The sequence below is a fragment of the Gymnoscopelus microlampas genome (assembly GCF_963454915.1).
Source record: "Gymnoscopelus microlampas genome assembly, chromosome: 3".
In the NCBI taxonomy this organism is placed as follows: Eukaryota; Metazoa; Chordata; class Actinopteri; order Myctophiformes; family Myctophidae; genus Gymnoscopelus; species Gymnoscopelus microlampas.
Window position 1 is genome coordinate 58,890,921 of NC_139940.1, and position 18,630 is coordinate 58,909,550.

Consider the following 18,630-nt stretch of genomic DNA (forward strand, 5'->3'; position numbering starts at 1 on the left):
GAGCTACTGTAAATAATAATAAAGAAAACACTGGGTTATTGTGTAAAAAAAAATACATATTTAGTCACCGGACAGAATGCCCCCGTCCACTGTAAAAAAGATCGTGAAAATTGCTAAAACTATAGAAAGCAGTAAAAAAAAATGAACACTCATATTTTGTTTACTTTAATTACAATCTAAAACATAAACCTTGGTTGTAAAAAACTAAAGTTGTCCTTTAAACACGGCCCTGCACACACACACACACACACACACACACACACACACACACACACACACACACACACACACACACACACACACACACACACACACACACACACACACACACACACACACATACATTTTGGTTGATACTTCTCAGTTAGTCCAGAGACTATAGAGCCTACAGTATTGTGACAAATTTGAGGTGATTCATTCTCATTCTCAGCCGATACAAAATCGTTAGGTAGCTAATTCCCATGTTACACACATTCACAGACACAGGTGCCAGAGGGCGGTATACTGCCCATCACAACAATACATTATCTGGTGCGTTATATTATAGAGGGGTGTCTGACACCTGCATTTCCCTCTGGGGACCAATAAAGGTTTCTTATCTATAGTACAGTTCATTAACATGCTTGTAAAGATAACCTCTGCTTGTAGCTGTCATTGTGCTGCTGCTATGGGACTGAAGTGCACTGAACCAAAGGTACTTATTATTATTATCTGGATCTTGTGGGTGTTTTATGTGTATGTTCTTGTTTATGTATGTTTAATCTGTCTTTTAGAGTTCTTAAAACTGCTGTAGCACACATTTTCACAGTTTGGGACATAATAATAAACCTACAGCCTTGACCTTGACCTTACAGTGTGTGTGGTACACCACACGGAAAATGCTACACTGTTTGTACAAATATCTATAGGACAGGTGCTTTTTTACATTTCTCATTCATGTACATTATTATAGTAGTATTATTTTTGTATTATTATCATACCCCATTAATTAATGTACAAGGTGTGGGCTTGCTAGGTTATTCAGTCGGTAGTTATTCCAATGTCAATGGCTTTGACGCTTCCCACAAAACTGGGCTGGCCTTCTCTTGCAATTCGCAGAGAGCAACATTGCATTTTATTTATTTATAAGGCCCTGTGTGGCAAGCTCCTATTGTATTTAACTTCACTTTTAGAAACAAAAACTGCGGGATATCAAACACGCTCACAGACAACACATTAGACTTATCACTCCACGAATGAACAGTGAACAAGGAAAGACTGCGTTCATCTTCTAAATCTATGCCCCAGACAAATGGAACAAACTCCTCTCTGAAACTGGATCAGTGTAGGGCAGGGGTCTTCAACAGGGGGTCCTCAGAGTTACTACAGGGGGGCCGCCAAATCTTTGTGTGATATATTTATACATTAACCACCAGCATCCCTTTTCTGAGAACTTTGGCCAAAAACTTTAGCCAAAAATAGCAGATCTACAAGCTCACAACGCCTCGCGCTGCGAGGCGTTGTGAGCTTGTAGATCGGCCATTTTTGGCAAAGACATATAGGTGTAGAGGGAAAACAACAGCAGACCAAAAAAAAAAACAGTTTAATCTGCAACACAATGTTATGGGGGTCCCTGCTTCATCTCTCTCTCAGCTAGGGGGTCCTTGGCCTGAAAAGGTTGAAGACCCCTAGGGTACTACTTGAGGATGCATTACATAGGGACTGGCACCTGCTTTGTGTGGCCCTTATGTGTCTGCATTATTATTATTTTTGTTCATTACTGTATATTGCACTTGACTTTATTTAAAACTGTACTGCTTTTTCTATATGTTTTGATCATGTTGTACTCAGAGCGTCCTTGAAAGAGAGAGCTTGCTCTCAATGGTCTTCCCTGAATAAATAAAGGTCAATCAATGTATTACTTTTAGTAGGTTTAAGTCACACAAGCACTTGATGATAATAATAACAGCAGCAGCAGCAGCAGCAGCTGTGAGTAGTAATAATAAATAATAATAATAATGATTATTATTATTATTATTACCCTTATTGTTATTATTATTATTATTATTATTACTACCCGTATTATTATTATTATTATTATTATTATTATTATTATTATTATTACCCTTATTATTATTACTGTTATTGTTATTACAATTATTATTATTATTATAAGGTCATTAAACCAATTGAACTGTAGCTAACTTACACTTTATGACCAGTAGGTGACAGTAAAATGTCACAATCTCATAATGCTAACACAACTAGGTTTTTATTGGTCTTATTTAGTCATTTGTCTTGACATGTGATTCACATGTCATAGAGTCTAGATAAAACAAAAATGATGTGTGCGGATGTGAGCTTGTAGATCTGCTATTTTCAAATGGCCAGGGTTTAAGTGGTTAATATATGTTTTGTAATAATAATCAAAATCTACAAAGTAACGAGTAACTAAAGTTTTAAAATAATTGTAGTGGAGTAAAAGTATAATATTTGCCTCTGAGATGTAGTGGAGTAGATTGTAAAGGTATTGAACATTGGAAATACTCCAGTAAAGTAAAGATACCTCAAAATTGCACTTAAGTACAGTACTTGTCTTCTTGAGTAAATGTACTTGGTAACTGCAACTGCAGTTGTTTCAACGTTTCAATGAAGTTTGCTGTTATCCTTTTATCTCTAGCCGGGACCGTTGGCATGGTAACCAAGGAAGCGGAAAGTGGCTCTCTCCAGTTCCACCAACCAGAACGCAAACTGCGTGTCACGTGATCAAAATGACGCAGCTGTTATGTATGCAGCAGAGCAAAGGGTACTTTTTTGCCCTGAGATATGAGCTATCCAACATAACTTCAATAAGATATCTTTGGCTTAAAGGAAGATTAGAGCATTCTAGATTAACTATTGCCTGACGGGTGTGTTTTAAAAAAAATCATTGGTTCATTTGATACATAAATATTTTAGATACATATTTTGTAATTCATAATAGGCTCTATTCACAGCAGCCATATTATGAAGACATTCACAGGTGTTACCAATGATACTAATAAAGGCTCTGTTCCATTCTGGTCAAACTAAGTCAGGGTGCTGATATTGTGCATGTTGGCCCACTGGAAACACTCTGCTACACCAGTTCATAATATGGCTGCTGTGAATAGAGCCTATAGGAACAATAAAATAAAAAATAATAGACATTTTACTTGGTCTTGTGTTACCTGCTTATGGCAAAACAATACCCTATGTCCATGCAGGAAGTGGATGTGTGTACGCATGGATGATGAAAGTCATTCAAGGCAGCAGAGAGAGAAGCAGCTTCAACAGCAATAATAACACATTCACACAAGATACCTACATATTAATGCACTAAACATGTTCCATTCAGGTGGTTAAAGTACAGGATCGAGGTGTCACATCAACCATTAACACGATCAAAGGGGGAAAAATAATAAGGAACATCAAGCATTGTTGTGATGATGGCGAAATGTGTGTTTAGAATAGCAAAGTGGACCCTGTTCCATCATCTGAGAAGAAGCCATGTGTCATTTAACACCATGATCACACGGACTGTGGTGGTGAGTTATTATTATGATTATTAATATTATTTTAATGATGTGCTCATTTAACTCTGACAGTGGACAGATTGGGTCAATTTGTCCACTGTCAGATTTAATGGTCAATATTGATTGATTGATTGATTGATTGATTGATTGATTGATTGATTAATTAATTAATACATCCATTCATTCATTCATGATGATTATCTGACATCACAATCACATAGGACAAGTGGTTTAGTAGCCTATAATGCAGGGGTGGGAAAAATGTAGAATGTCCCATTTGAAAAAAATCCAAATGTATAAAAATGTTTTGAAAATAGCTGATCTACAAGTGAGCAGATCGGCTACTTTCAAATGGCCGAAATGTATATATGGGGCTGAAGTGGGCAATGTATGTCTATAATCTATAATAATGATCTAAACCTAAATAAATATTTGCCTATGAAATGTAGTGGAGTAGAAGTAAAAGTACTGAAAATTACTGTACTAAAATTAAATCTGTCCATTTACCTTTAGAACGGTGTGTGTGTGTGTGTGTGTGTGTGTGTGTGTGTGGGGTGGGGTGCGGGGGGTGGGGGGGGGCTGCATTGTGTTCATCATCACTCTAGTCATTTCTCCCAGGCTGTGAATGTGATGCTGTTATTATGCGGTGGTTACACAGTCCTTTGTTTCAATATGTTTACATAGAATTGTTTGTTCAGTTCATTGATTCATTCATTGTTCAATTTAATTCAATCTTTTAAAGGCCAGTAGCTGACAGTGTAGTGTAGGAGGAGACTGTTTCCCAAACAGTGGATCGGGACCCGTATGTGGGTCGCGGTCACATTTTTATGCGTCGCGCCTTTTATTTTTTTGTTAACTACATTTTGTTTTTAATTATTATTATTTCAAAAGATTTTCAATAAAATCCCCAAATGTTTCATAAGTTAAAACCAAATTCAAGACAGTAGGACAGCTGAGAGGGAGGCAGTTGGTAATCTGGTCAGAATGTAAGAGTGTAAACATTACAATAAAACACAATACAGTGTGATTTACAGTATTTAATTGGTTATCAATATACGGTCTGGGGCCCCCAGGGGTCCTTGAGAGGGTCCCCAGGGAAAAGTTTAATAGTTAGAAACCAAATGAACCCTTACAAGTCTGTAACTCAAATATATAAAAGAGTGCATTACACTATCAGAGTTCAGACTCCACATTACTACACAATACAGGTTCGGACTCCAATTTGATCTAATCAAGAGAGAGAACCACACAAAGATCATTTATCAGATTTAATTATTCCAGGTCCAATTGTGTCTGCTGTTGTTGTTGTTGTTGTTGTTGTTGTTATTGTTCAATCACTTTTTCACTTGCTTATCCTGCACCCTGTTCTCTCTCCTGATTTGATAAAAAAAAACAATATCCTGGACAGACAGTGATGTTGTTTACTGTTAACTGCTAACATTCAACATTTGTTTTTACAAAAATAAATGTCACTTGTTTACAGTGTACGCAGTGGTTTAAAGTTACTAAGTACATTTACTGAAGTTCTGTACTTAAGTACACTTTTGAGGAATTTAACTTTACTGGAGTATTTCCCTTTTTCAGTACTTTTACTTTTACTCCACTACATCTCAGAGGCAAATATTATACTGTTACTCCACTGCAATTATTTGAAAACATTAGTTACTAGTCACTTTTCAGATATAAATTATGACATTATGAAACTTACATTAACCACTTTAGCCCTATTTTATACCAAGGCTATTTGAAAATAGCCGATCTACAAGCTCACAACGCGTCGCACCGCAACGTGTTGTTGAGCTTGTAAATCTGCTATTCTCAAACGTTTTAGTACTTTTACTTTTGGTACTTTAAGTACATTTTGATACCATTACTTTTGTACTTTTACGCAAGTACATTTTTAATTCGGGACTTTTTGCTTTTACTAACAGAGTACTTCTACATTGCAGTATTGATACTTTTACTTAAAACAAAAACAGTACTTTTCCCACCACCGCAGTGCTTCTCGACCTTTCAGGCCGTGACCCCCCCAAAATAATCATATTTGAACTGGGACCCCCCCCATACAACATGTGTATCAAAGTTCTCTGTGAAAATGATAAAGGGTTGACAATAGGCTCTATCCACAGCAGCCATATTATGAAGACATTCACAGGAGTTACCAATGATACTAATAAGGCTCTGTTCCATTCTGGTCAAACAGAGTCAGGGTGCTGATGTTGTTGCATGTTTGGCTCACTGGAAACACTCTGCTACACCAGTGGGTCTAAAATGTGGGTCCAGGGACCCTCATGGGGGCCCATTGCGGGTGTGTAACTCTGAGAGTGTACAAATACGGGTCCATTTGGTTCCATTTGTACACTCTCAGAGTTATGGGGGTCGTGGAAACCACTGTGCTACATTAAATGGAACAGAGCCTTCAATAGTATCATTGGTAACACCTGTGAAGGAAGTGATAATATGGCTGCTGTGCATAGAGCCAATCACTGCCCGTTTGTCTCTCTAGTCTTTGCCGTGGCCCTTCTCGTCTCAGCCGAGGGACTTCAGCGTGCCCAACTCGTCGTGGGGGTCCGAGATGACCCGGCTGTACGAACACTACAACAGCCAGTGTGAGGAGGAGGAGACCCCCGAGGGAGAGGAGGAGGAGAAGAAGAAGAAGGGAGTGTGGAGGAGGCTGCCCAGCTACAACCGCACTCTCAAGTACGTCACAGGTATTACAACACCAAACATGTGTTTAAATTTCAGATATTAAAGTGGCTTTGCTATTAGGTGGTCAAAGGGGTCTTTAACAGGGGGTCCGGGACCCCTAGGGGGTCCTCAGAGTTGCTACAGGGGGGCCGTCAAATCTTTGTGTGATCGTTTTTTTTTTTACATGAACTACTTCAATCCTAAAATCCCTAGTCTGAGGGGAACGTTACCCGAAAATAGCAGATCTACAAGCGAGGCGTTGTGTGCTTGTAGATCGGCTAATTTCGGCAAAGAGGTTTGGTGTAGAAGGAAAAAAGAGAAGATCAAGTACAGAGCCAACGATCAAGATGACTAAAGGTAATTTCACACGGGAAGCGGCCGACGCGCCTATGCAATTAATTGTCAATGAGAGGCGGGCGTTTATTTATTTGGGACGCGCGGAGAAGTTGAGGGACGGTGAGGCAGGCAGGCGGGCGGGCGGGCGCAGTCCCGTGAAAATTCACGCCCGCGAGCGTGTGCACAAACGAGCACGCTCGCGGGCGGCAAGAGCCGGATTGTGGTGAGCTTTTCACCGCACCGCGCAGGAGGACAAAACAACAATGAACGCGGCGCGATCACCGCTGATCCGAGCGGTACCGCCCGCGTGAGCCGCTTGCCGTGTGTTACGACGGTACTAGTGGTGTCAAAAATAATCGAATAATCAATTAATCGCAATGCGGACATGGACGATTATGAATCGATTCACAAATGTCAATATTCAATGAATCGTCGAATAGTCGATTTTGAAAACGTTTTTTTTTTTTTTTGTAATATATATATATATATATATATATATATAATCGAATTGAATCGTGAGGGCAGTGCCAATGCACACCTCTACTACCTTTTAGTATTGAGGGTATAAGTGAAATAAAAAAAATAACATTAGTTCACACAACACTGATGAAATCTACGAAAAGGTTTAATCTGCAACACAATTGTATACAAGGGGGTCCCTGCTTCATCTCTCTCTCAGCTAGGGGGTCCTTGGCCTGAAAAGGTTGAAGACCCCTGTAGTAGATTATTATGATATTTAGTTTCAGTTTTAGTGTTTCAGTGTTTTGTTATAATATGGGATATTTGTCAGGGGTGAGATAAAACGACAAAAAGGTGAGAAAACGAGAATAAGTACACTCACTAACGGACTGACGATAAACACATAGATACACGCATCTATTGTGACCCAGACCTTTGACATTTTCAGCCCAAAAGTTAATAATCTCTTCAGGTTTCTGCCGTCGCTTTGCTAGCAATCAGTGAACGTGGCCTGGACGATGGATAGATAGATAGGTAGATAGATAGATAGATAGATAGATAGATATTAAGAGTATAGATAATAAGATATAATATAAAAATAGAACGCAAATGAAATAAATAGACTTCCTTCCTGACCGTAGTCATCTGCATTTGTCACCATAATGTGTATTCTATCAGTAAATATCAGTATAATGCACAATCTATCACCAGACAACTGTAAATATGAATGAATGTATATGTACCTGACTATCAACAGTGGACATGAGACTGTGTCAGTGTCAACCTGCCTACAACTGTAACTATGTAGATACTGATACAGTCTATCAACATAGAATGTAAAGATAACATATACAGTCTATCAACAGTGAATGTAAAGATAATATATACAGTCTATCAACAGTGAATGTAAAGATAATATATACAGTCTATCAACAGTGAATATAATGAGTAAATAAACAATATATCAGTCTACCAATTCTTCAAATGCCGTCTGAGGCCCCTTTTACACGATGTCTCTAGAGAAAGCGCCAAAATAAAGTATCAGATGTGCCGTCCGTTTAGACGGGAACGGCGTTTTTCGGGGCTTGAATCCGCAACAAAGTGTAACCACCTCCCAGAGTGGAAATCTTTGACAACGCTCCGCGTCCCGTCTCCTTGTAAACGGAGGAAACGGCAAAACGTGTGACGTTGCCAGATGTTGTGAGAGAAATAAGCAGCCAGTTCTATGAAAACAAGCCCTAACAATCTTTGAATTTATTTAACCCATTAATACCTGGAACGCATCTGTGTCACTTTAGATTTCTTTGGGCTATTCAAAAATAGCAGATCTACAAGCTCATAGCGCGGCACCGAGTGCCACGCTATGAGCTTGTAGATCTGCTATTTTTTTTTAATCTTTATTGTTATTTTTTTATTTTTTTCACAAAACTGTTAGGATTTAGAAAAAAAAATTAAGAATCGCGCGCGCGCTTGTGTGTGTGTGTGTGTGTGTGTGTGTGTGTGTGTGTGTGTGTGTGTGTGTGTGTGTGTGTGTGTGTGTGTGTGTGTGTGTGTGTGTGTGTGTGTGTGTGTGTGTGTGTGTGTGTGTGTGTGTGCGTGCGTGCGTGCGTGCGTGCGTGCGTGCGTGCGTGCGTGCGTGCGTGCGTGCGTGAGTATTACTATACTTGTGAGGACCAAACGTCCCCAGAAGTATAGTAGAATTTGAGGAATAGATGTTGTGAGGACCATTTTACCTGGTCCCCGTGAGATAAAAATGGTTGTTTTATTGTTGAAATCTTTTTTTTAGAGACACGTTTACAATTAGAAAAAGGTTGGGGTTAGGTTTAGGATTAGATATTTAGAGGTTAGTTTTAGGGAGTTGGGGTTAGACGTTTTCTCCTATTTTATACTTAGTTGTGCGGCTATGTCAAACACCGGAAAATAGCCGGTCTACAAGCTCACGCTGCGACACGTTGTGAGCTTGTAGACCGGCTATTTTTCGGCTTTAGACTTGCGGTTAAAAATGCCCCACAAAAATCATTAATCAATCATAAAATTGGCTTCTTAACACATTGGGTACCTGAATGTTTTCATAACAACTTACCGTGGGTGCCAGCATTCTCCCCATTGACTGCGCTTTGCTGTTTAAAGCTCTAGACTCCACGACCAGCAAATCCACGTAAAAAAAAGCATCCATTCATGTAGCGCCATGACCCTGGCTATATCCTGGAACGATAACATTTCACTCGCGAGTTACAACGGAGAGGGATCGCGCATGACCGGTTTTCCCCACCGGAAACAGATTCGGAGATATAGGCGTTTTAAAGAAGGAAATAGACAGGAAGCGGATGGGGAGCCATGTTTTTGTTTCCGGTGATCCATTTGGCCTATCCTTCTCAGGATCACAATGGGTACTCCCAGAGCTGCTCTAGCCCCTCCTGTGTGGAAAAAAACGGAAAAAAACTAAAAGACACCAAAACCGTTTTAATACGGTTACGGCACTCCGCGAAACTTTTTGCACCTTTTGCAAAGCCGTTTATATACGGTTTTGGCACCCCATGTGTTAAAATGTTCTCGTCCTCATAAGTATAGTAATACAAACGTGTGTGTGTGTGTGTGTGTGTGTGCGCGCGTGCAGGCGGGGTGTACCTCAGTAAGATCATCCAGTCCAAGGCGCGTCTGTTCACCCGCAACATCAGAGCTCCAGGAGCGGCGTTCGAGTACGTGCTGTTCATCAACGAGGAGGAGCACAGGTGTGTGTGCGTGTTCCAGGCCGGTCACCTGCTAGAAGGACCCCCAGGGTGAGTTGGAGGAGGGTGGGTGGTCCGTGGAAATGCCTGTTGTTAAACTTTGCATTGTCAATCCAGAACCCCAGGTTTAATACTATTTAACCCCGGGAAATCATCTGTGTCGTTGTAGATTTCTTTGGCTATTCGAAAATGGCAGATCTGCAAGCTCATAGCGTGGCACTTACTTCACTTGAGTATTTCCAATTGTCTATACTTTTATTTCTATCCGCAAATATTGTGCTTTTACTCCACTACAATTATTTGAAAACTTGTGTTACTAGTTACTTTGCAGATATACATGATTACATTATAAAACATACATTAACCACTTTAGCCCTATTTTATACCTAGGCTATTTGAAAATAGCAGATCTACAAGCTCACAACGTATCGCATCGCGACGCTTTGTGAGATTGTATATCTACTATTTTCAAACATTTAATACTTTTACTTTTGGTACTTTAAGTACATTTTGATACCAATACTTTTGTACTTTTACTCAAGTCAATTTTGAATTCCAGACTTTTACTTGTAACAGAGTACTTATATATTGCAGTATTGATACCTTTACTTAAGTAAAACATTTGAGTACTTCCACCTCTGCCCACTATATACGGTATGATAATGATCACTATGCATTCGGACACCACTACAAAATGGCTAATCACTATGCTACTTGGTTCCTCCGTCCAAACATTTGTTGGGACAATGGGATATTACAGATAGTCATGCGTGACCAGCAGTAAACGTTTGATGTATAGAATGTGTAACGTAGTAAACGTTGTATGCATCAAAATAAATGAATATATTGGTGTAAATGAATTTACTGCAAAAACTCTATACACATGATGAACCAACTCTATATATTTGCTCTGAAGAGCAACGCTTTGAGGAGGAAATAAAAAACAATAGGCTCTATTCACACCAGCCATATTATGAAGAAATTCACAGGTGTTACCAATGATACTAATGAAGGCTCTGTTCCATTCTGGTCAAACAGAGTCAGGGTGCTGATGTTGTGCCTGTATGTTGGCTCAATGGAAACACTCTGCTACACCAGTGGGTCTAAAGTTGAGGTCCAGGGACCCTCATGGGCTTCCAAATGGCCCCTTACAGGTGTGTAACTCTGAGAGTGTACAAATGGAACCAAATGGACCCTTACGGGTCCATTTGGTTCCATTTGTACACTCTCAGAGTTATGGGGTCGTGGAAACCACTGTGCTACACTAAATGGAATAGAGCCTTCATTAGTATCATTGGTAACACCTGTGAAGGAAGTGATAATATGGCTGCTGTGCATAGAGCTTATTGGGACTTCAAAGTGAATCAATGCCCACAAAGCAAGTTCCACAAGCACTGGAGGAGAAGAGGAGGCTGATAAAAAACAATACATGAGTCATAATCAGAATACTGATGTATGTGTATTGATTGATAGTGAAATGAAAAAGAGTGTTATGGAGTTAGGAGGTTTTGTTCATCATTGATAAGAACAGCTGAATGGACCTCCAAGCTCACAATGAGGTTGGAGGTCAAAAGGGGGTGGAGCCTGGAGTCTGCTAACCAGCTAACTCCGGTGGAGTTAGCTGGTTTAGCAGAAAGTTTGATGGAGTTGGCTGGTTTTGCCAGAAGCGCTTTTTAAAACTGTTCATTGGTTCAATATTTTTTTTTACCAACACACAGATGTAAAGGGTGTTCTATGGCCCTGATTTATGGAAAAAAAATGCAAACTTGTCAAAATGGAGTTATAGCTGTTTTCTGCCGGACAGTAACGATATTGTTGTTGCACACGATAGCCACTGCTTAGTTTAGTTGAGTTGCACTGTGATTGAAAACAAACCCAATTAAAAAGAGAACAACCCACTAACTTTGTGTTGTGCACATTTACCAGAAAGAACGTTTATACATTTCTCTCCTAACAGTACAACAATAATTCAACGCAGAAAGGCCAACAAGCAACTGAATCAGACAAAATTACTGTGTACCATGTGGACCAACACTACATTTACTCTGATTGTACTTCCAGACATGTCCACGGGGGGGCGATAGCCACCATGATCGACTCTGTGACAGGGACTCACGCTTCCTACATCGCTGGACCAGGACCTGTGATGACTGCCAACCTCAACATCAACTATCGCAGGTCAGAGGTCACACTAATGACCCAATACTCCAAGGGTGATGCAACTTTGATGATGGAGAGGGCCACTATATTTCCACACTCACTCCAGAGGGCCACATTGCATATACTGTCGGGCAGACACCTCTTATCTCTATATTTTATCGCCATCCTATGTCGCACAAAAGTTGCAAAAATAGACGATCTATATGTCATTTTTGCTATCTTTTTATTAGAATCCTGAAAAGTAGCATTTGTATTGAATTTCAAATGCATTTAGTTATACTTATGTTAACGTTATGAAGTTAAATACAAATACATTGGACTTAAAAAAGACAATAGAGTTTTAATACACTGAAGTAATTAAAGTGGGTCATGTTTGCATGTTTGGAATTGTAACAGCTGAAATCAATAATATATCAGTATTCCGATATTAACCTCTGATATTAACCAGCAACATTAACCCATTTAGACCTGCAACGCATCTGTGTCACTTAAGGTTTCTTTGGCTATTCAAAAATAGCAGATATACAAGCTCATAGCGCTATGACCTTGTAGATCTGCTATTTTTGAAAAATCTTTATTTTTTTTTATTTTTTTTATAATTATTAGGATTTAGAGAACATTTTAGGAATCGTACTCAGGTCTTAATTGGTTAAGTGAAGCATGTGGCCCCCGGGCCACCAGTTGCCCATGTATGCTATACACTGTACACAGGCTGCCAACCTCAACAACCGCAGGTCAAACTAATGACTAAGAAGAAATGATCACAACAATGTTCATTCAAACATTAATGAAAAACACATTTCACTGGAACAGTAGAATACTGTTCACCAGTTTGAAAACGGAGCAGGTTTTCTGTCTGACAGCATGTAATCGAATGTTAAGCACGTTATGTACTTTGTTGTACACCAAATAGGGAAAATAGCAGATCCACAAGCTCACAGTGGGTCGCAACGTGACACGCTGTGAGCTGTAGATCAGCTATTTTCACCAAAAAATGGCCTTTACGTAAGGCTAAACATAAATATAAAGCTGTGGACAAAAACCTGATCTGAATCTTGGGATCCACGTAGAAACAGTGTGGTTCCAATGTGGATCTGAGACGTCACCTGATCAGCCTGTGACGTCACTCACAAACCTTGTCCATATTTGGGCATGGTTTGAGCCTGATCACAGCCCCTTTGACTTTCATTATAAAGCAATCTGGGAACCCATCGTCAAATAAAAAGGAAAAACGGCGCCCCCAGCGTTTTTCACTTTTGCATTTGACTTTTGGGGGGGGGGGGGGGGATTAACTAGACTTATGCGGCTGGAAACCATGTTTTGGACATGTCCTCAGCCCTCCACTTCCGGTGGTGCGCCTATGTTTTCATTCCCACTAACAATATTTCTCCACGGAACACTAACACCATTTCTCCCAAAGAACATGGATCGTTTTGTTCATAAGCCCACTTGTTTCTACGATGAAAGAACAAGTTAAAATGTCACTAACTTTACGTGGTTTTGTCGGCTCCGAGGACGCTATTGTTAAATGAGTTTCGAGTTTGTTTCCAGTGGGAAGCGAGCGCACAGATGTAAATCTGTTGTATATCTGCTATAAAAATAGCAGATCTACAAGCTCATAGCGCGGCACTCGGTGCCGCGCTATGAGCTTGTAGATCTGCTATTTTTGAATAGCCACAGAAATCTAAAATGACAGAGTACAGTAGCCTGATTCAGGTCTACTTTATGGATCAAATAGTATATTATACATCATATGGTTTTTGATTATTCTGCGTGATAATGGAGTGACATTCAGTCTTGTCTTGTCCCCGTGCAGTCCTATCCCTCTGGGCAGCACAGTGCTCATCCATTCAGCCCTGGACAGGAAGGAAGGCAGGAAGACATACCTGACGTGTAGAGTCACCAGCACCGATGACACCAAGATACACACTGAAGCTACAGGTAATCAGGCATGTGCAGAGGGGGGGGGGCTTTTGATGCTTGAGCACCTGTGCCCTTTTTTTTTCTTTTTTTTTTTGTATGGCCTGCCCAACACCCGTGTCCCTTATCAAGACAAACATTTGACAAATAATATCAATTCTACTATCATTATTATTTATAATTATGATTTAAATTACCTAATAAATGACCCCACAGAAAGACCACCCCAAAAATTGGCGCTCGCGCATAGCGCGCACAGATGTGCCCTTTTCTAAACTTTGAGCTCCTGCCCCTTCAGTGCCCTCTGCACGGCCCTGCATGTAATAGACACACGCGCGCGCACACGCATACACGCAGGGACGTGCAGAGGGATTTGGAAGTGCAGGGGCTGAAATTTCAAAAGGGCACCGAACAATTACCATACTTTTGGGCCCGAAAATCCAAATAACGGCCCAAACATCTTGAAAACGTCCACTTTCGCCGGTTTTCGGTCGCCAATTTTCGATGGAGTTTTGGCCGTTGTCGCCCATTTTTCTTTAATAACACAGGCTAGGAAGGTCGGACCGCAACAAACTAGATACCTGAGTAAAGTTCACTTTGAGTTGCATCCAATACATCCACTGCCATTTCCGTCGGCCTTACCGTTAGGCCGCTAGGGGCAGTTGAAATTTATCTTTGGGGGTAATAGATATATATCAGTGATGAGCGGGCCGACCCGTAACCCGCGGGTCCCGCGGGTCAACCCGCGGAGCAGGTGGTCGAGTCAGGATTTCAGAAGCAATTATGCGGGCTGCGGGTGAGCGGGTCAGCCGCTCTCAAACGCAAAAACCCTATTTTGAACAACATGCTTGTTTATTTAGCCCATGACAATGTTGTGCTACTGTAGACATTTAAAGCGACTTTGGGTACTTAAAAGAGCGCTATATAAATCTGAGCTATTATGATGATGATTATCATTTTTTCCCCACCGCGGGTCGCGGGGCTGGTTGAGCCATAGATTTATATATGGGTTCGCGGGGCGGGTTGAGGCGGGTTGGGTTCCGTGGCGGGGCGGGACGCACTCACGCATACGCATATGCATTCGCACACATACACACACACACACACACACACACACACACACACACACACACACACACACACACACACACACACCAAACTACATGCTGGTGAAATCAAGCTACACACTGAAGCAACAGGTCACACAAACAAAAATGATATTTCAGCTTAAAGTGTGGTCTGGGGAACTCGAGGGTCCTTGAGGGGGGTTCCAGGGGGTCCCCAGCACAATGAGCTAATAATATAGCATACACAACAGTTAAACCACCCCTAACCCTAAACCCTATACCCTACATATACAAGCTCACAACGCAGATCAGCTATTTTCAAAGAATCTTGGAAGGACATTTTTTAACAATACAAATCTTCTCTTATGGGGGTCCCTGGCACACATTATTTTCAGATGGGGGTCCGTGGACAAATATATTTATATTTGTCCACGGACCCCCATTTGGAAATAATGTGCGCCATTACACACATTATTTCCATTTAGGGAATTAGAGGTCCTTGACATGAAAATGTTTGAGAACCACTGCTTTATAGAAATGTTGCCTTTGTGTGTGAGAGCTGTTGAGATGTTTACAACTCTCTGTCTTCTAACGGTTTGTTCTCTCTGCTTTCTCTCTCTCTCCATGTCTCTGCTTCAGGACTGTTTCTCTCCATCAGTGTGGGACACCTGCTCCGAGCATGAACACACACACACGCGCGAGACACACACACACACACACACACACACACACACACACACAGTGGTGGAAAAGGTACTCAAATGATTTACTTTAGTAAAAGTACCAATACTGCAATACAGAAATACTCTGTTAGTCCAGATTTCAACTGTACTTGAGTAAAAGTACAAAAGCAGTGGCATCAAAATGTACTTAAAGTACCAAAAGTGAAAGTACTAAAATATTTGAAAATAGCAGATCCACAAGCTCAGAACGCGTCACGATGCGACGCGTTCTGAGCTTGTAGATCGGCTATTTTCAAATAGCCTAGGTATAAAATAGGGCTAAAGTGGTCAATGTATGTTTCATAATATCAAAATGTATATCTGAAAGGTAACTAGTAACTAAAGTTTTCAAATAATTGTAGTGGAGTAAAAGTACAGTATTTGCCTCTGAGATGTAGTGGAGTAGAAGTAAAAGTATTGGAAATGGAAAATTGTACTTAAGTGCAGTACTTAAGTAAATGTACTTACCACCACTGCACACACACACGCACACACACACACACACACACACACACACACACACACACACACACACACACACACACACACACACACACACACACACACACACACACACACACACACACACACACACACACACACACACAGGCGGCCAGAACCAACCCACTCATAAACACTCCAGTCCAGCCAACTTGTATCACTCACTAAACTTTACATTTTGGGAGAGGGAGATTTACAGAGATTTTATCTTTTATATTTCCACTAATGACATACAGTATTTTAGGTTGTATACACACACTCACTTAGATGATTTATGGCTATTTCATTGTAAGCCTAACGATTGTTTTTCATGGTGATGCAGTCGACAAAATGATACATTATGCTTAAAGCGCAAGGGCACTTTGGTAAAGGCTTGGGTTGTGTCGTTATCTTGTCATGATGTAACTATATTGTTGAGATACCTACAATATATCCCTTGATAAAAAAATCTATGTTCCGAAATGGTAAAAAAAAAAATCACTCTTTTAACCTATAAACAAAATGTGAAAGTAAAGCTTGTTCTGCCATTTAACATTATATATTTGACTACAAAATCCAACATGACATTTATTTTACGAACTTCCTTAGTTCCTGTTGATTTTACCTTTGGAAGATCCGGAGCCATAGATGCTGTCCGGATCTTTTCCTAATTCAAATAATGAAATCAAGACGAATTGCTGTGTCTGGTGTTGTAATGGTATATGGCAGAATCTGCTTTGTTTTGGTTTATGTGTTAAAAGAGTGACTTTGAAAGCCATTTCATTGTACAATGTTAGTCAATGAGGAGCCTATTATGGATTCAATTTCTAATCAACATTGCAACTATTGTAGATATCTCAACCAATATAATATATCAAGAGTTACATGACAAGATAACTACACAACCCAAACCTCTACCAAAGTTTTATCGCGCTTTAAAGAGGAGAAGGAAGACCTTATGAACTTGCACAGAAAAGTTCAAGGTCTTCAACAAGCAGGCTGTCAATGGGACCTCTGTAAGTCATTTAGATCACGATACAAGCTGGTTTACAAACAGTGCCTTGAAACCTAACTTATACTCCCTAGTATAACGGCGTCGCTTTCAGAAAACAACGTCTCTACCAGTTAACAACAACTACAGAGAAGTTGTTTACCTAGGCCCTTATTGCTATACGGCCCCCAGGCAGAAGCCTGCTTTGTCTTCGTTTGAGTGTCGTCATCAAATGTCCAACTCAATATCGTTCAGCCTCGCCCTCGTCTCTGGCCCCACTAGGACGTGGCCCTCCTCTTAACTCATTCAGTGCCAAAAATATTTCTGGCTATATCACCCCTGTGCCAAGGCCAAAAATGCATTGTAAAAAAAAAGTACTTAGGAGCCGAGATACAGCCTTTTTCAGTAAGAAGTTAAACAAGAAGTGAATGGAGCAGCAAATCTTCAAATCATCATATCTTGGGTTCTGAACCTTTTTTTTTTTATGACGTCGGCGACGTCATTGGCGCTCTGGGCTTATGAAAAACGTGACGTCGGCGACGTCAATGGAACAGAATGAGTTAAGGTGGTCCGTACAGGGGAAATGCCTGATTTTGGACGCGTAGTTAGCTAGAGAAGTTGTTTTCCTGGGCCCATTATTGCTAAAGGCGCCCAGGCAAAAGCCTGCTTCGTCAGTCCATACATTTTGTCTATCTTAAATTTGAGGCCTTTTTGGTTCTGGCTCTGCAGCAATCGGTCTAAGTTTGCCTCATTTTTTCTCGAGGGCCTCCTCCCTGACATTTGAGCCCCTCGGCCTCCTGAGCCCAAGGCTCGGGAGTTGCTTATAGTTTTGCCGGATTTTGCCAACATACTGTACTTTACACAGCAAGCGACATATGTATATTTACCTCATTATTGCTGTACAGTACTCTTCTCACACACAGTTTAAAATTCACAGCCGTACATATCGAAACACGACTATAAATAGCAAGATTATTTGTTAAATTAACTTTATTTATTGTATTTATAACAGTGTTGGTGACTTAAGAAGTATTTAGGTGAGAGTGGTACTCATACATTGCCATGTAAATTATAAATAAATGCATATTTTACTGCCCTCTAGAAAGCTTTGCCCAATTGACAGTGGTGGACAGAGAAGTCAGCCCCAGTACTTGAGTCAAAATATAGATACTCCAGTACTTTAACTCAAGTACAAATTAGACAGAGCAGTGTAGTTGAGTAATATTTGACCAGGAGTAAAAAAACTTAAAGGACGACTTCACCACTTTTCAACATATCTTCATATAATAGGTCCTCACTAATGCTCATGATAAAATGATACCATTTTTTTCTACTTGGTCTGTGTCTCATAGCAGGGCTGTGGACAGTCCAGAAACCCGTCTACCAGTGACATCATCGTTAGACAGGATTTTCTCTTCCAAAAAGATTACATTTTTTTAATTCAGTTTTTTATTAAGGCGAGAACAATGGGATCTATTATTGCATTGCAACTTTCCAGGAATACAAAGCCTGCAGTTTCTATTAGCTTGGATTCCTCAATGATGA

General features: G+C 40.4%; 1 protein-coding gene across 1 annotated transcript; it reads left to right on the plus strand.

Annotated features, from left to right (window-relative positions):
- Positions 1 to 3,246: 3,246 nt before the first annotated feature.
- them4 (thioesterase superfamily member 4) lies at positions 3,247 to 15,889 on the plus strand. Its single transcript, XM_084053236.1, has 6 exons — positions 3,247 to 3,545; positions 6,040 to 6,244; positions 9,634 to 9,796; positions 11,807 to 11,923; positions 13,722 to 13,846; positions 15,532 to 15,889. The coding sequence occupies exons 1-6, from the start codon at positions 3,444 to 3,446 to the stop codon at positions 15,573 to 15,575; spliced, it is 756 nt and encodes a 251-aa protein (XP_083909362.1). The 5' UTR covers positions 3,247 to 3,443; the 3' UTR covers positions 15,576 to 15,889.
- The last annotated feature ends 2,741 nt before the right edge of the window (positions 15,890 to 18,630 follow it).